The 21,693-nt window shown below is 33.5% G+C and overlaps 1 protein-coding gene across 1 annotated transcript in view; it reads right to left on the reverse strand.

The window, feature by feature from the left end:
• The window catches only part of LOC133184108 (choline O-acetyltransferase-like), a 48,184-nt gene extending 30,249 nt beyond the window's left edge, over positions 1 to 17,935 (reverse strand). The window contains exons 1-5 of the mRNA XM_061318961.1: positions 17,741 to 17,935; positions 13,615 to 13,809; positions 2,085 to 2,203; positions 1,817 to 1,870; positions 1,363 to 1,543 (exon numbers count right to left, since the gene is read on the reverse strand). Coding sequence (XP_061174945.1) covers positions 1,363 to 1,543; positions 1,817 to 1,870; positions 2,085 to 2,203; positions 13,615 to 13,809; positions 17,741 to 17,914 — 723 coding nt within the window. The 5' untranslated portion in view covers positions 17,915 to 17,935. The remainder of the gene's footprint in view (positions 1 to 1,362; positions 1,544 to 1,816; positions 1,871 to 2,084; positions 2,204 to 13,614; positions 13,810 to 17,740) is intronic.
• Positions 17,936 to 21,693: the final 3,758 nt, after the last annotated feature.

Here is a 21,693-nt window from a genome sequence, read left to right on the forward strand (position 1 = left end):
TTGTATGTGCTGACAAGGTCATTGTATCGACCGTAAAACTTGCGAAAAGATGACTTCAAACGAGATTGTTGATATCCTTGTTTCATCAACTTGTTTGTCAATAGCTTGCCTCGTTTTAGAAATTGTTCATACGTAGAGCATGCTCTTGCGTATCGAATCAACTGAGAGACATAAACCCCATATGCAGGTAGACAAGGGTATATTGCTACATAAGTAAGGGAAATTGACGATTGAAAAGTTGAAGTCATCACGTTTATCATAAAGCTTTGTTGTTAGGTAATTAACCATTAACGTCTTTTTCTAGTAAAATATCTAAATATGAAACAGATGTGTCAGAATCTGTGGTATCTTTTATTTCAAGCTCACTGGGATATATCGAGTCAACATATGAATGAAAGTAACTATTGTTAATTGATAATACGTCGTCGATATATCGAAATGTCGAGTTGAAAGCCACAGCAATTGTTTTCTTCTTCTCATGTAGAAGTTTTTGAATAAATTCTGCTTCATATGAATACAAAAATAGGTCTGCTAATAAGGGGGCGCCATTGGTTCCCATGGGAATTCCAACAGATTGTTGGAAGACCTGATCTCCAAAAACTACATAGATATTGTCAATCAGAAACTCAAGCATCCTTTTCATATCAACTTCAGTGTACTTGTGTGTACAATCAGAGTGCTTTTAACAAAATTATTCTGTAAATGACTAATGAAAAGGTAAGTATATTTACGAGTTCCATTTTTATTGAAAAAGCAGCTGTCTATAATGTCAAAAAGCCTGGACTTATATTTATCGTGGGGAATGGTTGTATAAAGTGTTGAAAAGTCGTACGTTTTGATGCTATTGATTTCAGTAAAATTTTGTGATTTCAAATTTTCCAAAAGTTCTTCGGAGTTTTTAAGTATCCACATCTGATTTACACCACTTCTCGAATATACTGTTGTACAGTACTCCTGAAGTTTCTCCTTCATTACAGTAAATATTTTAGTGAGGAGTAAAGAAAGGGGCTTGGTAGAACATTTACTGGAACCCGCTATGTATCTTTGTAAGGATTTTTATGAAGATTAGGAATCCAGTAAAGGTATAGTAATTCAAATTCATTTTGATTGTTGGGAATATTGAAAGTATCTAAAAAGGACAAATGATTTTGAAGAATTTCCTTTTTAGAAAGGGGGGTATGGGTGTAAGTTGGATTACCACCCGTACAGGTGGTAATACAGCAATACACCATACAGCAATTATTCCAAGGGGGAGCTTTTCTATGTACGAGTAAATATTCCGGGGGGAAGGTTTGCTGTGCGGAAGGTTTACAATACGACGCCGATTTCCGATGCCATACAACCATCCAGGATCATACATACCTGGTTTTTGCAAACAACAATAATGTGTTCTGGATCTGGGAGAAGGTGGCTATTATTGGAGGTCAGAGAGTCCTTTTTGATCCCAGGAACCCTATAGGATGTGAACAGTCTGTAATATTGCTCCATACACAGGGGTTGCCCTTTCTTATTATGTCGTGCTCTATCCACAGGTAGTCCTCGACTACAAAGTAAAACAACAATTGTCATGACAGAACTTCCAACTCTGCCATTGTTATATCACACTTGTAAATGGAAAGAAAGTCAGTTTATGAAACCAACCCCTGTGTTAACGTATTATATCCCCGAATATTACTTGAATTATAATATTAAGGAACTTTTTTAAAAGACTTAATACCATTTATTTTAACATTGTGACCACTATAAGTAGCCATCATATTCAAGTTTAAAAAGGTCCAAAATTAAATGCAGATTCTTATAAAATTGAGGACATTACGCATCAATGATAGTCTTATAATCCAATATCCCCGATATCAATCTGGCAGCGTATCTGAAATTTAAAGAAAATAAATATTTGAAAACTGAACATTACAGTACGGTATAACAATATAATTTTAAAAATGATTTCATGATAATGTTGGCTATCGGGAAAAAAATCTATCTTTCAAAATCTGGAACAAGCTTTATTAGCTCTCAAGCACACACTGAATTGTGGATATTTAGAAGACACAATATTGGACGCTATGTTATACACATGTACATACCGTAACTGAGCTCTGTGGTCGGAAAAACTCTGGCTTGGGAAGACCATACCTGGATTAGAGTTGATAGGCAGCGGTAATCTTATTTTTAGGTACATATCCTCTAACCACCAATGGTAAGCCTACAGTTGATATAATACAAATTGTCAGGTTTTCTATTCTTTCACGGAAAATTCGTGTCCAAAGTATTTATGTGAAAGACAAAGAATTCTGTTATTGTTGATGCAAAAATCACCAACATCTTGTTCAAAAACTAAAATTTTGCACTATTTTGATAACGTACATGAGGAAAAAAAGTTTTAAAAAACTACCAGTTTACCATCCATCCTCTGATCTCAATATAATAACACAATTAGAGGGACAATTTTAGACATAGAAAATCTAAATGAAAGCAAAGTAACCTTTTAGAAAGAAAAGTATGACATCTTTTTTTAATTGTAAAAAAATTATGATTTCATTAGTTAGTTTCAAAGACGGAGCTTCTGAAGAATATTTTATTTTCAGTCCTCAAATTTTCATGACATTTTATTTCATTACACATGTACTGCTTGACTAAACAACAGTTTTAGAACTAAATCACTTTAATCAATAATATAAATAGACTAAAACTTGTTTAATCCGGATGTTTTGTATCCCAAAATCTTTCCTATTACAATGTAAATTTTTGATCCCTTGCATTAAATTGATTTGTTTTAAATGTTGTTTAAAATATATTGAAAGTTGTCTAATTGGACCAATCCCTATGAAACCGTGGTGTCCGGAGTACACAAGTTTTACTAAACTAATTAAGATGTAATGCCCCTCTAATAAGATAACTTTAGAAGGAAATTATTCGAACTGTCTTGCCGCGGTTTACTATTGAGGACCATTATAAAGTCAATTCTATCAATTTTGAATTATTTTACAAATAATTTACTATTGCTACTGATTGCTATATTACTACTGATTTACTATTTTCTATTGCCAATATTTTTATTAATTACTTATTATAGTTTACCTAAAAAAATTTATTCTCAGCTCCTATAAACTGTTAAAATTGATATATACGATCGTATCTATCTCTTAACATATAATTCTCTTAATTGTTACAGGAATTTTCGATGCAGAATTTTTGTAATTAATTAATTTTTTTCTCTTAAAAATATTTTGAAGAAAGATAACTCCTGTAGATGGAATGATAACTCTTGTAGATGGATGCATTTTTATTTTACAAGCACTGAGACAATGTGTTATTCTGATTTAAAAAGCAACGCTCCATTATGTTTTCTGATATGAAATAAATAGGTATGACAGTAAATATTATTTTCATATATAACTCATACTTTTAATTCTATGCTGAGATAAAAAATTATTCATCTTTCTACTCACCATATGAAATTTTCTTCATTTCATGATTAGACGTAATATTCATTTTTGAAAAAGTAAGCAACGATTAATAATTCAAACTATTTTCCATTTGAATCTAATGCTATTGTTGTTGATGAAAATCAATGTTGGGAATTTAAAAAAAAAATGGTGAAAGGAGATGGGTGAATATGACGAGCGAAAAGCCCATAGTGTGACAAACATGAAGGTGAAAAATTAAATCTCAATTATATCAAAATTTTCCTTGATATTTCGTCTAAAAGTAAGATATACTTTATGTAAAATCTCTACAATTTGCAAAACTCTCGCAAAGATTGAAATTATTTGCTTATGGAATATTATACACACACACTAAAGAGAGCAAAAAGAGTCATTTTCTCATACCTATATCTCTATTTTTCGATGAGTGGATATTCAATCCATTTTTTTTGAAAGTTAATCCTCTAAGTTTGCATAAAAATGTACATTTTTTGGTTACCAAAAATATGGAGCAACGACCCACTATACCTTAAAAATATTTTTATGACATAACCTTCGCAACTTTTTTAAGAAATACTTGAAGTCCATTAAATCAAAGGTCATATCACAAACATGATTTAAATGCCACTATTCATCAGGACTTGTGTAGTCTAGTGGTTAACGTGCTAGTCTCGAAAGAAAATGATACTCGGGATTTTATTGCTAGGGTTAGAACCCACGAATACCACATTATGTTTTTAATGAAAGAATAAATTTCGCCGAGAAAAATTTCCTGAGAAAAGTTTTGCTTATCATAATTCCATAAATTTCAATAATGAGAACTTAACTCTAAATACTAAATTCACAAATTGAACATGATTTTTATATATCTGAAGCTATAGGCTCTCTGCACTCAATGTTCACCCTTCTCCTTTAGAGCAGAGGGATATTTCACCTTAAGTTGGGTGTCAGTAGCTCCCCCAAATAAAAATAAAAGTTTTAAAATATGGAAAGATTTTTTTTTCTGATCTTAATTCTTTTTTGGGGGTGGGGGGTGGAGGGTGGGGGAGGGGGGGTCAGTCCAAAGAATATTTATATTCCAAGTTATGTTAACTTGACCTTAAGAAAATAATTATGGCATTGGATCATGACACAGCTGTTGATCATGAGCAACATATGTCCATATATGACTTTTTGCTGCTCCTTCAGTTTTGTCTTAACACTTTTGAACTCTGTGAATTTGACCTTGTTTAAATAACCTTTTTTTAAGGGTCATGACATTTCCTATTATAAAGATCAACTCCAAGAGGGAGAGGTATGCTCTTCTTAAGTTATGTCATTACAAAACTATGTTATGGATTTTATTCATTTTACACTTGAACTTGTCAAAATAACAGTAGTGCAGAAGTGTTACCCTGTTGTCACTAAGTATCTCCGATTTAACTATAATCTACTACATTTCTCACTTCAAATTTATGGGTAAAGCAATAATTTTACATTTTTTAAACCAATGACCTTGAGTTTATCCAGATTACTCTGGCTTAAGGTCATGGCATATTCTTTAGTCACAAACAACCTTTATTTCATTATTTGTTGTTGTTACTTTTTAGCTGTGACCTTGACTTAGTCCAAAATGATCTTGTCAAAGGGCAAGGTATACCCTTGGTCACAAACTATATTAGTATCAAGTTTGTTCCTTATCAGGTACAAGTATAAGCCTCGAAGAAATGTTAATATAGAAAGTACAAGGAAATTCACTTTAATATGGATACCAACTTCCGCCCGGGTGTTGCTAAAACGCGGAACGGAAAACGGAAAATCTTATATCAAATTATTTACTTTAAGCATATATAAATCAGACAGGAACCAGTATTCTTTATCATATAGTTTATGTCTCATTAAAAAAATAGCATAACAATGCAATTTATTCATGACCCCCCCCCCCCAAGAACTACATGCGACAGTCAATGAAATACATACTAATTAGACACACAGCCCAAGTATCTATCTGATACTCATTCATCACTTGTCCAAATCTAATTTTTAAAGCTTATTCACCAAAGACAAAACTCTCTTTTTTATCATTTATTATGAAACGGGCAATGGTGTTTTAAAACGGGGGGGGGGGGGGCAGAGAAAGAGAATAATTATGTATACATTTGTGTTCCAGATAACGATCACTGACATTAATGAAAGAATAGAGGACATGCTTATTAAAACTACAGGCATGTGCGGATCTAGAGTGGGTTTGGGATGGGGTTCGGACCCCCTGAAATTTGCGGAGTTATTACGTGTACATTGTAAAGTAAATACTTATTAAGAAAAATGCTCCCCCCCCCCAAAAAAAAAAAATCATGGACCCCTCTGAAGCTGATGGGAAAAGTACACATTAACCCACCCACCCCTAAAAATATCCTGAATCCGCGCTATCCACCGTCAGGCACTTGAAGCGAGGACAACGTAGGCTACATCTATGCATCAACCCCCCCCCCCCACCACCACCACCACCAAATAATATATAAATTACGAGAGTGCATTTTCTGGAAAATGTGTGATTTCTCCATCATAGAAATTTTAATGTTATTCTGTGCAATCGGTCAGTGTTGTTTTCCAGTTTTACAAGTTGGCCAAATACGGGGGATGGGGGTGGGTGGGGGATGCAGAGTTGTACGATATCATGGTTATTCGCGCTTTAGGTGCCTGTGCATCGAAAATTATGTTGTGTTTTCACATATAAATATCGAATACTGGCTATTCATGTTGATCAGAGTGGTCTTTTATAAAGTTAATTCACTCATATCTCACCACAACGTTTTATATATACCACGTGTATATATTTCATGTTTTCCGTACCCTATGCTTTGCTTTTGTACTGGAAACTTCATATGAGAATACCGGTATACATGAAGAGATCAACTCATTCTTGATAATCAAGGATAAATATGAACAACACATATAATTTATATCGTTTTTGGTATAATTTGTATTTTTCAAGGGCTATAAACTGGTATCATATTTTCCGTTCCGTTCCGTTTTCCGTTCCGCGTTTTAGCAACACCCCTTCCGCCCCAACCCGGGGTTGAACTCTCGACCTACGGAATCTGTCTCCTTTATGATTTACATAAACGACCGATTTAATTAATGCGAAGTGTTAAATCGTACAACGTTGTATTCTCTCCCACATATTACTATTACATAATAATTTAGATACTGAAATAGTAATGAAGTAAATTGTACATGTAGAACAGAATTAGAAGAAGACTAATAATTTAAAATTCAAGAGCCCCATTAAATTTTGAAATGTTAATTAACACTTTCGACGAATAGTATTGTTGAACATTATTCAAGAACTGTACTATCTTGTTTCAACAATACTATAATTATTCGCCAAAGTGTTACTTATAATTAACATTTCAAAATTTAATGAGCCTTCAAGGTAGCTCAGTCGTCAGAGCGCTCGCTCCGTGATCGGAAGTTCGTGTGCGAATCACAGCCACAACTGACCTAAATCGATTTTTAGTGCTTCATATATATATATATATATATATATATATATATATATATATATATATATATATATATATATATATATCAATCTGAAAATATCAGTTACCCATGTGTTCAAATTGTATATTATATTGATTCTTAAAGCTTAATACTAGAGTGTACCAAGGGACGCATGTATAGAACCTGCTTCGTAGTACCATTAAAGATTGAAATAAATCTAAGGATGGTCAGATATTTATTTGCTACTGGCATTATAGCAAAGGAAAAATGCACAGGAGCGTAGCACGCGGGGTGGGGGACTTTTCTGACAATAGTTTTGCTACTGGCATTATAGCAAAGGAAAAATGCACAGGATTGTAGCACGCGGGGTGGGGGACTTTTCTGACAATAGTTTTTTGATGTACTTTTACTATGTAAATTGATATTTGGAGGCTGCTTGCCCCCCCCCTTTTGTTGCTGTACGGTCGAACTGGAGAATTCCTGCATTAAAAAAATGGACCGAAAAGTTAGACAAATTATAAGGTCCAACCCCACCCCAACGAAGAGGGATTTTCGAGTTTGGGCAGTTTTGAAGTTTTCTGTTTGGGTTTTTTTTTTGGCTATGGACCTTAATCCATCAATAGTAAGACCGATAGAATAGCATTTATTATATAAAATCTGACAATCAAAAAGGAATATGATTCCCCCACCCTCAAAGCTAAAGAGAACAATGAAATAGTGTGATATTATAAGAAATCATTTTTAAAAACTCTCAAAATAAAAAAGACAAATTCAACCAAACATCCGGTGTATATTTGCAAAATAGGTCAAAGGTCAAGGTCAAGTGGACTGTAACGCTGTATTTTTCATAATATTTTATGGCAAACAGTGCACATGCTAAATAACATAGACTTACCTCTTAAATGTCAAAGATATGCTGTATATCGGCACAATCAACTAATTTGAAAAGTAGGTCAAAGGTCAAGTTCAAGGTCACGAGGTCGGTACCACGGTATTATGCAAAAGCCAAAGTGCCAAGCAATATGTATGCAAAATATCAAATCCATGCCTCTTACAGTTCTCAAGATATAGGGTGTGACAGACGGATGGACAGCTAAGCAGACGCTGGGTAAAGTGATCCCTAAGTCTACCACTGTTCTGTAGGCGAAACAAAAAGTTTCAAAGATAAATCCGGTGTAAAGACGAATAATAACCCACGGAGAAAAATGACCGGGGGTTATCGAAAAATGACCTCTCAGTCGTAAAAAATGTACTTTTTTTTTTTAGAAAAAAGAACCCTAAGGGTGATTTTTCAACATGTGCAACCTGTAAGTTATTGATCCCCTTTGGAAAATGATCCCCATCCCAACTGAGTGATACAAAGTTTAAAAGAGATGATTCCAAGGTTTTGGTCTCAACGGGTAATTAATTCTCACGCGTTTTTCTGATTAACTCTTGACGAACACACATTTAAAATATATTTAAAACATTACATGTGTTCTTATTTATTAGACCTATTGTGTTCTCAGCACACAATTAAAATTGCACAATAGATCCGTCACAGTGGCTATTGGTTAAAGTTGTCGTCCGGAACGTAAGTCAGGGAGACATTTTGTTATCGCTTAATAAGACTTTTCAGACATGACGATCAGTATTTCTAGATGTTCATTAAATATTTTGATTTTTCAATCTGACCACGTTGCCATGGAAACAAAAAAGACAAATTTTGTCAACGAATGTTCTGACGGTTGGCTTGGACAATCTTTATGAAACTTCACAAATGCATTTACATTTAAGATTTTTAAATTTGTTTTCATTGCCATTGAAGCGGTTGGACAAACTTTTTCACACAACGAATAAGTTAACTGACGTGTGCAGTTCGATTTTTTTTCTTCCAGGAGGAGGTAGAAAATCTGCCGTCACGTGATCATTGTGTGTGTCTATTGCTTGCAATAACAAACATTGTAGTCTTAATCTTTTTTATCATCTGTTTCGTATTTCGATATTTTACTGATAACAGAGTGTATGGCCAACTAACAACTAAACTACATGACAAACGGCATGACTTGACATATTTTAACTTTAAAATTATAATTATAAAATTATAATTGTTCAGACGAATTAGATATTTGTTCTGACAAAAAAAAGATAATAGTTCTGACAACTTAGTTCTTCGTTTGGACAACAAAATATTTGTGTATAAATAAGTTCTTTCTTCGGTTGAATTATGTATACTCCTGCGCTATATTGATTGACTGATTGTTGTTTTACGTCCCATTCGAGAATTTTTCAGTCATATAGAGACGTCACCATATACCGGTGAAGGGTTTCAAATTTTGACCTTTACTCGGCACTCAGGACCATTGAGCAGTGAGGGATCTTTATCGCGCCAACGCCTGTCGTGACACGGGGCTTCGGTTTTTAAGGTCTCATCCGAAGGAACCGCAACTTTTACTTCAAAGTGACGAGCGCATGGCGAAGTAACAGTTGCTACCCATTTTTCATCGACTTTGGTCAGTCGCGGCCGAGATTAGTAGATTAAGTTGTCTTTGTTCGGGCGAACCGGATATTTACTTGTACAGTTTAACGAATTACATTACTTTATATTATTTGTTGATTTGTTGGACAAGATTTTCTCTTATAAAGGAGAGCATCCACAAAATCAAAGATGGTGCAATATAAAGCACATGTATCAAGTGCACGTTGGTTAAGAGACGGATATCTGATTAAATTATTTTTATTGAATCCATTCTTTTCCGGTTTCTGGGATTTCATGGAAGTTTTCTTGCAGTTTAGGTTAAAATTGCTTGCATCTCAGCTTTGTTTGAACTTGATAGTCGATAAATGTTTGTTCTTTTGGGTTTAATGGAAATCTACGAAAGTCTCTAAAACATCACGTAATTCTTCTTTTCGAATTGTAAGATACTTTCGCTATATATCCGAAAATTGAATGTATGTACACTGTTTAAATGTTTAAATCATTAACTTAAAAAAAAAACAGGCTCTCGGACGCAACTTACATGTAATTAATCGGTAGATAGACATTGTAAACAATTCTCATAGTGTAGATTAATGTAACAGTTGTCAATTTATCATAGACTGACTGAGACATTTGAAAGATTGAATGAGACTAACAGATGATCGCTTTATCCTCAATTTATCTCAGGTGAGCATTTTGATTCACAGGCCTCTTGATTATAATTCTTAATCTTATTAACCAAAAAGGAAAATAATCCCTAATTAAAATCTACAAGGAGTCATTTTCCTTCATGTAGGGTATGCAGATTTTAAGGGTGATGCCACTTTTTCTACAGACAAAAGGGTCATTTTTCAACGGAATAATGACCGGGGTTCATTTATGACCGAGAGTCATTTTACGGCATCAAAAAATGACCCCCAGTCATTATTCAACGGGGATTATTCGTCTTTACACCTGACACCGTTGTTCCAATGTACCCAAAACTTCGCGTTTATCTTGATTTAAAGTATTGTTTTTTCAGGAAAACTGAATAAGAAGATGGATTATTTAAAAATAATAGCAAAGCAACAGTTTGTAAACTTGGTGACAATAGATAAAATGCAGATAAGAATGTTTAAAGCTCAGACATTAAAGGGTCTCGTTTCTCTAGATCTGGATAGCGTTGTCGTCCTTGGGCTTCTTGTTAAATATCCACTTTCATATGATAAACAAGCATCTCAAAAGCAAATCGCTATAGCAATTCTTTCTTATTACTCTTTTTGCAGTCTTGAATTCTCGAATGGAATTTGAATCAGGTTCATGACCATTTTGTCTGTTACAGTATATCTGAGTAATCGTTTTATATGATATTGTATAATGTTTCCCCGTTACTAGGATAGGGTCTAAGATTCCTTAAATTATGTTCAAATGACGACCTTGGGTCATTGCTGTTACAAATAGACAAGCTTACAATTAGATATCAACAGGTTAGGGTTTTTTTCCTCTTTTCTACATTTGTATCTCCCATGGCAGATCTAGAGAAATAAATGCATTCTCAATATATAATAGAGGAAGCCACTCCGAAGAACTTGAACCAATAATATTCAGAGTCTTGAGCCAAGTTATTATTTACACGTATGAAAGTACATGTACATATATCCCTTAAGGCCGGTATACACAGTGAGATTTGTATTCTAATACTTTTGTAGTAAAGTACTTTTCTGTATACACGCTAATGCAGATTCTGTAAGATTTGAAATAAACGTAGTTAAATCCACGTGCTGTTTCCCTCAATATTTCTCTCAAAACTATTTCAGCAGTTTTTGAACCACAGTGACTCTTTGTGGTAATTCCTTTATTTTATTTTTCAGTTCTGTACCATCCCTAACAAAAAAATACTATAGTTAACTATAGTTTACTATAGTTAACTATAGTTTACTATCGTTAACTATAGTTAACTATAGTAAATCAAAGTGTCAAAGTGATCACTATAGTAAATCAAAGTTTTCAAAGTGATCACTATAGTGTCATAGTGATGACTATAGTAAATCAAAGTTTTCAAAGTGATCACTATAGTGTCATAGTTATCACTATAGTAAATCAAAGTTTTCAAAGTGATCACTATAGTAAATCAAAGTTTTCACCATAGTAAATCAAAGTTCTCATAGTGATCACTATTATATAGTAAATCAAAGTGTCAAAGTTATCACTGTTGTAAATCAAAGTTTTCATAGTGTCAAAGTTATCACTATCGTTAACTATAGTAAACTATAGTTATCTATAGTATTTGTTTGTTAGGGATAATAGTAGATACATTTTTTTTTTATTTTTGCATTTATCTGAGTCGCTTAAATAAGAGGAAGAAGTTTATGACATATATTATGATATTCTTTGTAATTATGGAAATCTGTATCTATGTAAACTGTTTAAGTTAGAAATTTTTGAGTCAAAGCAATAAGTAATATAAAAAAAGGATGATGCTTAATATATGACCCCACTATACATACAGAACCATTTGATTGGTTGGGATAAAGGTCAGCTAAGATTTGTATTAAGAAATAGAACATAGCTCTATTCTTAATACAGTTTTATAAGATTCGAAAAATCTTATGATACACTGTATTAAGAGTGTACACACGGTAAGACTTTGTAGTATAATACAAATCTTACCGTGTATATTGGCCTTTACATGTCGGTGTATACATATGTATACACTGTAACCATTTGCAGCTAGAAATATTGTTTTGTTTAAAGAATGGCACAGACCCATGAATATTACAGCCTTTTCTTCCATGAAGCAGAATTCGAGTTAATTAATGAAACACACTGTCGATAAATAACTAGGTTTTCTACAGGATAATTATAGGACAAAATACAATTAAAAATCGATTATAAAATTTTGTGCATAGTTATTTTTAGTTAAATGGATAATCATGAGAGAGAGAGAGAGAGAGAGTTAATTACGTGCTTTTTGAGGTTCTGACTTTGATTGATAGGATTTTATGTTGAGGTCAAATGATTTTCTGTGTGTCTTAAAAATATTGCATTTTACATGACTGAAGCTTGATGGATGTAATCGACTTTTCTCGCCGACATTGTGGTGCCGTAATAATACATGTGCTTTCTTTTACTTTTTCTTTGAAATGATATTACTTACATAGTAATGTATGTCATTTTGTATTTACCTTCTCTGATACCTGGAAGTTCGACTTACTCGATAGAAGATTAAAATTGATGCGCTTACAAGAAGGTCTGATTTGTATGTATACACAGTAACAAAACTGACCATTCAAGTGATGTTAATATTCGAAAGCTAAGGCCAAATGCTGCATATTGGCTTCTATTAAGAAGTACATGTAATGTATATATACACATCACATGTCAACATGCATAATGTTAATGTGTCCAAGTGCTCAATTAACACACACATTCGCTTTTTGCTTGGTTATACAAATCACTGCCATCTGGGTTGCAAGGTGGCTTGTTTCTTTTTTCTTTAATTTAGTCCTGAAACCTATCGTTTTTTTTCTAGGATTTTAAACAAATTTCAGAAGCCCGAAAGAAAGTTGACCGGTGCTCCACCGTCCTCCTTTAAATGGTCAAATTAACTGAAACATAGTTGCTTACAATTGATATCCAGTCTTATTCACAATGACAGTCTTCATTGTTTGTTTGATAATTATCTTAGAAAATTTATTCATGATTCAATTTGGAAGCAATTTTTGCAACCCTAAGAAATAGTGAAAGTATATTATTTCTAATGGACACTTCATTGCTCTATGAAACCTTAATTCTGAGGATGAAAATAGTTTTACCTGTTGATAAAAGATCATTTAAAGCATCATCTTTGATAATTTCAAACAAGATGAATTTAACAACCATTGTATATACCAGCAATAAAGTTGTTTTATGTATGGAATCTAGAAACTCCATATTTATTTGTGTCTTACTTGTTTTGGTTGCTACTGCTTTCAACTCAGTACGAATATCGAACGTTTCTCCGTTCTAACGACGCTAATTTTGTCAAAATGCCAAATCCCTTCCTAACGAAGAACAAAATTATACCTTTTTACCAGGAAATCGTTGCAAAATACCACAATGCGAAATCATTGCCAAATATTTCTAACGATTGTCTAACGTGGTTAAAACCTCCATCTGTCGTGCAATATCGTACTAATTAAGGTTTTCTCTTTTTCCATTTCCTTTAATGACAATTGTTCATACAGAAAAGGTTTTGTCAAAACAGACCAAAGCTGTGATGATTACCCAATTCTCCTTGGTATCTGCATACTGTAGTAATAATTCCTGTAAATTTTCGCCTTGTCCGCTTTTTTCTCCAAACTTACGAATGATTTCCTTTGTTTTCTGAAGTTGTGCAATGCTGAGAATTGGTTGCAATATATTTTCATACTTGACCAAAGTTCTTTGGAGATCTGGTACTGGTAATTTAGGTAGAGGTCGCTGTAAAAGATAGATCAATCTCACGTCAAATTTAATTATATATACAAGTATATTTTTTTTAACCTTTGCCGTCTTTAGCAACAGTCTTATACAGCAAACTGAAAGTAGTTTTTGGTTTTGTATTTCTTAATTACCTTAGTATAGATATTAGACCTGCAATATGAAAAACAGTGTCAATTAGTTTTCTCCTATTGCCAATTAGTTTTCTCCTATGATCCCTTGCACTTCGTTATTGGATGCAAGGGATCATGGGACAAGACTTAAGTGTAAGTCTCATCTTCTCGGGCCTTTCCGACAAGCTCGGATAAACACTTTTTTCCGCTTGTTGGAAAGGCCCGATAAGTTTCAACCAATGAAATAATAAAAAATTTCACATCATGCATTTTCTACAAATCACAGAAGAAAGAAAGTGCATACTCTGAAGACTGTAAAATATTTCAAGTCTGTATTTCTTTCAAGAAAGACGGTAATAAACTCGGTTACAAACTCAAAACAAATCAACCGAACTGATCTTTCGCATGTTCAATCAAAATTTCGTTACTTTATTTGATAAAAGATTTTTGTTTTGCAATTTGTAAATTTATCAATTAAGATTTCCTCAAAACTTCGCAAATTCTATGGTCGATACAATGACCTTGTCAGAAAATATAATCTATCATTAAGTCGAATGTTCACTCTTGTTTTTCAAATTGTTAGACCATATGATTCTTTTTACTCCAAATTGTCTACGGATTTATCCGTTTGCCCGATCATGACAAGGAGAACACGGCGGGTGTGACTGGTCGACGTCGGATGCTTACTCCTCCCTGGCACCTAATTCCGCCTCAGATGTTTTTAGAGGTCCGTGTTTGCTCTGCTCCTAATTTGTATTGTTTGAGCTTGATTACTGTGCGTTATCTTCATATTTCACCGGCAAATACAGAATACAAACACAGAAAAACATATTGGAAAAGCTTGTTGATATATATATATATATATATATATATATATATATATATATATATATATATATATATATATATATATATATATGGGATATATTTATTACATTTTCAATAATGAAATACTGTGATTTATTTATTGAATAAAAGTGATATTCTCTCACAGTGTGAAAGGATATCAAGGAAAGTAAAAAATAATTTCTGGCCTGCCATAAGATAGAGATAGTAACTAAACCATTTTGATAGAGACAAAACTGTCAGTTTCTTCCGAAATATATGTTGCTAAAATCCATGTTAACAATGATCTCTAAGCTATGACGTCTCAACCGCTCAACTGTGACGTCACAGCCTTTGACACTGTGTTACGAAAAGGCATGACAGAGACAAAATGAAACAAAATGTAATTAACAGAAAAATCAGTGTTTTTTAGTTGGATATCGAATTTATTTCACCCGCGAGACAGGATTTTTTTTATATTTCATTCGTGCTTCGCACTCGTAAAAATATATTTTAAAAAATCCTGTCCCACTCGTGAAATAAATTCCATATCCAACTAAAAAACATTGAATATCCTCTCTCTCTCTCTCTCTCTCTCTCTCTCTCTCTCTCTACAAAGACACAAACAATAGAAATTGTCAAATTTTCGGGACATTCCTTCCTCGACCGGGTCTATGAGACAAAGAAAAAAGTTAGAAAGTCATAAAAACAAAGGAGATAGAGTAACAAAAAGAACTAGCACTACAACTGAACAACCAAACATTACTTGGCGCAGTGGTTAGAGCGTTCGCTCTAGAGTCGCACAGTAAGGGGGTTAATCCTTACGTCGCATTTTCGAATCCCACTGTGGGAGTGGAGACCGGTCCTTCGGATGAGACCGTATAAACCGAGGTCCCGTGTCGCAGTAGGTGCTGGCACGAAAAAGATCCCTCACTGCTCAATGGCCCTAAGTGCCGGGTATAGGTCAAAATTTGTAGCTCTCCAGACTCAGGGTTCGACACTAACATTTTTAGGCTTTAGTCCGGCCGGACTAGTGCTTCTTTACTTTTACTAGTCCGCACGCGATTTTATGAGTCCGCGTCCAAAAAAAGGAAACATCAATTTTTTGGAACGATAAATTTAAAAATAAACATTAAATGTACTTTTTATACTTTTTTGAAAAATAAAGAAAGCATTAACGTGAAGGGTTTTATGCCACAGATTCATTGAAAACTCGCAATCAGGAAGTACGATCGTATTCCCGATCTCGTTCTTTTTTTCTCCATTCACTACATCCAAAACGTCCGACATCTTTTTTGTGTCATACTAAATCATGATCGCTAAAATGTTGAAATTCATATCAATCAGTCCTAAAATTGACTCGGAATTACCTAACTACCCGCCAAAAAAGTTAAGCTAAAAATACTTGCGGGGTTTTCCAGTAAAAGTTGTCGTAGAATCGAACATCGGTAATTTATTCATTTTGTTTTCCAGAAATCTTTATTAGTCCGTTCGGACTAATTAGCCACAGATTTCACTAGTCTGAATGAAATTGTACTAGACTGAGACTTACGGACTAACGTTAGTGTTGAACCCTGTCAGTCCACCGGCAAGTGGTGGCGTCTCCATATGATTGAAAAATTCTCGAGAGGGACGTTAAACAAACAAATAAACAAAAACCAAACACTATTAACATATTTACAATTTTTACATGTTTGATTAATAGTTGATAGCCAATTGCTTTAAAATAATTCCGGATCCCTATAAAATACATCCGGTCCGGTTATGTCTGATGTACTCCGGTGAAGTACGATAGAGATTGATTGATTTTTTGTTGTTTAATGTCCCCATCGAGATTTTTGCACTCATTTAGAGACGTCACAATATAACAGTGAAGGACGTCTAATTTATACCTATACTCGGCACCTTAGGGCAATTGAGCGATGAGGGTTCTTTATCGTGCCAACGCCTGCCGTGACACAGGACCTCGGTTTTTAAGGTCTCATCCGAAAGACCCATGACTTTCACTTTTAGTGCCGGTCGCTTGACGAAGGATCAGTCACTACCTATATTTACGTCTTAGGTTTGACGCGGCGCGGCGAACGAGAATCGAACCCGGGCCTCCTGATCACAATAGAAACGCCCTACCACTAGGCTACCGTGACGGTTTTCTCATTAGAAACATAAACTGAAGACGAAAATTAATTTCAACGCATTTCCGTTCCTTAATATTAACTGAAACATTCTTTGAAGATTTACCCGACTCTTTGCACAATAATCTAAACCATTTAATAGCTTTTTGTTAGAGAAAGAAAACTCTTTAGCATTAACAATAGGTGATATCAGGATTGCACGAGGAACGTATTCAATTACCAAGAAGAAAATAACTACAGTTGCTGAATATTATTTGAACACTATTACTGAACTACATGTGAATTCAATGTAAACAATGAAGGGTGATCTAAAATCAATAGCGCAGGGGATAGAAGGCTTGTTATGACTAACACACATCCCTCCCACACGTTGTAGGTATGTATCATTTTAATTCTTTTCTCACAAAGAGTTTGATGTGAGTATGGCGAAAATTTGTCCTTTCACGGTTTTGACCTGTAATATACCTAATATCATGACCATTCTGAGTATAAGTGCGATTGTTATCAACTATATTGCTTGGAAACATTAATTTTGAAATATGAGTATGGCAGAAAATCTAGTGAACTTTCACTGCCAAAGGGTTATTCACTCGTCATGGCTAACCAGTATATAAATCTTGATGATTATCAAACTAGGTGTTCTTTTTGTTATATATCAGTCAGAAACAATATGACAATTTTTACAATGACTCTGAAACTACTATTCTGTTTAATCAATGCGAAAGCTTAAAGAAAAAACTCTTGACTCCAAAACAACATATTCTTAGGCAGAGATTAAAGAAAAAATTATGGCTCATCAGAAAAAATAAAATTATTTTATCATATTGTAATCTGATAATAAATGTTATTAAAAAAACTCACACTCAGATCCCAACAAGGGTACTGTTCTTGGTCAATGGATGCCACTCTTTTAACATACTCCTTGACATGTCGTGTTGACATAATGTAGAATTTCTTTAATCCCTGGACTCGACTCGGTTTGAATAGAAATATATATACATTACACTTCGAACAATGGTAGTAATGAGTGGACATACATTGATTTCTAATTGTCAATCCATGTTATTTGAGTCCTCTCTCTCTCTACATGTTCACGATCTGAAAAAAGGAAGACTAGAAAGTTTTATACTTCTTATATTTTCATCATTGACTAATTTATTCTCAATTTCTTTGCTTTTAATTCGAATGACAAATAATTTGCTTATGTTTTAATTTTAAAAGTGACAATTATATCTTGATTTAAACATGTATAAATAAAACAAAAATTAAAAAAAAAGTCTTCAGAAATATTTTTCTGTGTATTATTTTTAAACCCCTCTATCAATTCTTACTTTTTTTCCCACTGAAATTGCATTCATATGATCTATTTGGATGGTTCTTTAAATAATTATGGAGTATAGATATAAAAAACTGTTAAGAACCAAACTCTGAATCATATACTTTTTATCTAACTGGTTGTGTGTTTTTATCTCCCCCGCTATGGCTCGGGGATAAAACACACAACTCGTTGGACGCAAAATCATATCCTACCACAAACCATGGGAGATCCTATATATTTAAAAAAAAAAAAATGACCGAACACATATTTATCAATTTGCTCTAAAATATAGGTGAAGTGATATTTTTCAAAGATCTGTGAAATAAATAATAATGCCTTATGTTGGAAATAGACTTTCATGATCAAATTCAATGTATTTAGACTGTAGTAACTTTTGTTTGTCCAAGTGATGATCATGGCCGATGCTAAAAAAATGTTATACCAAGTCAGGAGTGCAACAGAAAAAATGTAATGTTGCCAAAAATAATTAATTTTGAAAATGTGTATGACAATTAAGTCAAAAAAGAATGTTCAAAGTGTAAAACAATAACTTATATATTTTTTAAAAGGTTATCTGAATCACAAGTAGCATTAAAGAGAGTCAAGTAACCATTTATACCCATATATTCAGGAGTGCTACATTTGGGGGTATTTTTTTTTTTCTTTTTCTTTTTTCTTTGCTCCCTAGCATGGAAAACTTTTTTTTTATCAGTTTATGATTCTTTACTTTCTATTTTGGTAAATAAAGATACATGAATTTTTTTTTCAAATCTAACAATTACAGGATTCTTCTGTGTTTCAGATCTATATTTCTACGGTCAGGAGTGCAACACATTTTTTTAAGATCCAAGTTGACCTCAGTTGCTAACAGTGTTTGTCACGTGATTTTATATGTCCTATAAAATATACTTTTATCTTTTTACCATATGTTTAGGTAGTTTTGTGACATTAAAAGAGAATAGTTCAAGATATAAAGCAAAGTTTAAATAATTTTATTCGTTTTAGCCATGATATATCTGGGATTAGAAATATTGCACGAATTCAATACAACTTGTTGTTGCCATAACTTTTTGAATTCTGTGCACTATGCTTTTAATTTTAAATTTTACTGCAATCAGGAGTGCAACAAAACTATTTTATAATTATCAATGAACTTTACCTAGCTTTACTAAAAAATGAGTCGCAGAAAATGTTGATACTAATTGTAGATGAAATCATTATGTATATCAACAAATTACACACAGTTTTGAACATTTTAAAGTCCTTTCAAAGAATTGCTTTCTTCACTAAACATATTTTTATACCCCCGCTCCGAAGGAGAGGGGGGTATACTGTTTTACCCTTGTGTGTCTGTCTGTCTGTCTGTCTGTCTGTCTGTCCGTCTGTCTGTCTGTCTGTCCGTCTGTCTGTCTGTCTGTCCGTAACAAACTTTGGTCGCAGTTTTCTCAGCAACTACTCATCAGAGGTGCTTGAAATTTTAACACACTCTTTGTTTAGGCATGCCATATGGTGGGATTCATTTTTGTATGAATTCGATGTCAACTTCCTGTTTATCCGTGCGTTTGTCCGTACACACATAACAAACTTTGGTCGCAGTTTTCTCAGCAACTACTCATCGCAGATGCTTGAAATTTTAGCACAATCTTTGTTTAGGCATGCCATATGGTGGGATTCATTTTTGTACGAATCCGATGTCAACTTCCTGTTTATCCGTGCGTCTGTCCGTATCACACATAACAAACTTTGGTCGCAGTTTTCTCAGCAACTACTCATCACAGGTGTTTGAAATTTTAACACACTCTTTGTTAAGGCATGCCATATGGTGGGATTCATTTTTGTACTAATCCGATGTCAACTTCCTGTTTATCCGTGCGTCTGTCCGTACCACACATAACAAACTTTGGTCGCAGTTTTCTCAGCAACTACTCATCATAGGTGCTTGAAATTTTAACACACTCTTTGTTTAGGCATGCCATATGGTGGAATTCATTTTTGTACGAATCCGATGTCAACTTCCTGTTTATCCGTGCGTCTGTCCGTACCATACATAACAAATTTTGGTCGTAGTTTTCTCAGCAACTACTCATTGCAGATGCTTGAAATTTTAGCACAATCTTTGTTTAGGCATGCCATATAATAGGATTCATTTTTGGAACAAATCCGATGTCAACTTCCTGTTTATCCGTGCGTCTGTCCGTACCATACATAATAAATTTTGGTCGTAGTTTTCTCAGCAACTACTCATCGCAGATGCTTGAAATTTTTTCTTTGTTTAGGCATGCCATATGTTGGGATTCAGTTTTTACAAATCCGATGTCAATTTCCTGGTTATCACTGTGTTTGTCCATAACTGAACTTGTGTATTCACATCAGAGCGGGGGTATTATTAGTGAGCATTGGCTCACAGACTTCTTGTTTAAATATATATTACAAAAGCAAATAATGATATTTTAAAGTCAATAAATTATGAAAAACATTAAATGATAAGTACATGTAATATCAAAACGACGAACTGCTTTACAAACGTTGAATGAGTTACTGTGTGTTATAATTTCTAAAACAATGCTTAATTATAAAAAAATATATCTGATTTCAGGAGTGCAACAAAATAAGATCACTTCAAAGTTTCGTATTTTTTGTAAGAAAACTTAGACATTAAAAAATTAATGGGGGGGGGGGCTTACATCTGAAAAATTGACGAAATAAAGAAAAAGGTATTTTTCTGAGAATTTATTGTATCATATTTCTTTAAAATAAAAACTTTTCAAACCAGAATTGAGACAATTAATGTAAAACAACAATCAAAAAGTCAATTGTTTTCACATATGCAAGAGGTCAAGGTTAAGATCAAATCATTTACCCGGGTATACCCCTGACACAAGTCTGAAGTCTGAAAAAAAAAATAGAATTTCTGTTGATTTGTATTTTAGAAAGTCTTTTGGGATTTAGTAATATTTTCTTTTTTCAAATGAAGTTCTACTAATACAAATTCTGAAACTTTTTTATGCATTCGTCTATTCTATACATTTGTCACTTTCGAAATTTTGTCTGGAATATATATACAGTATGATGTTAGAATTAAAAAATGCGTTATTGTAAGTTGATTTAAAACAACAAATTAATTTGCCGGTCATTATTTTTTTAATTCACCCATATATATCCTCATCTGAAACTTTCGTCATACTCTCATTATAAGACCCATCTCATACAATTTACATTTGAATCAACGCTTTGAATATCATTTCTTCTTTTAAAGGAGACTTTTACCATCATATTTGTAACCAATCTATGGTTCTATGTTGTAATATAGCCCTACCTGCATGGATGAACGTATGCACAAACTGGAGTAAGATGTCACGCTTGTGTACTAGTACAAACAAAATTTTCCGCAAATAGCAAGAGTATTAGTAACAAAAACTATAAAGTCTGCTTTTGCAAGCAATAGCGTATGTCACCCGAATTGAACCATCAGCTTTAAGATTATTCAATGCTTAAA

This window comes from Saccostrea echinata, unplaced genomic scaffold (genome assembly GCF_033153115.1).
Source record: "Saccostrea echinata isolate AGI-Se365-2 ecotype Australia unplaced genomic scaffold, CSIRO_AGI_Sech_v1 ptg000010l, whole genome shotgun sequence".
Taxonomy (NCBI): Eukaryota; Metazoa; Mollusca; class Bivalvia; order Ostreida; family Ostreidae; genus Saccostrea; species Saccostrea echinata.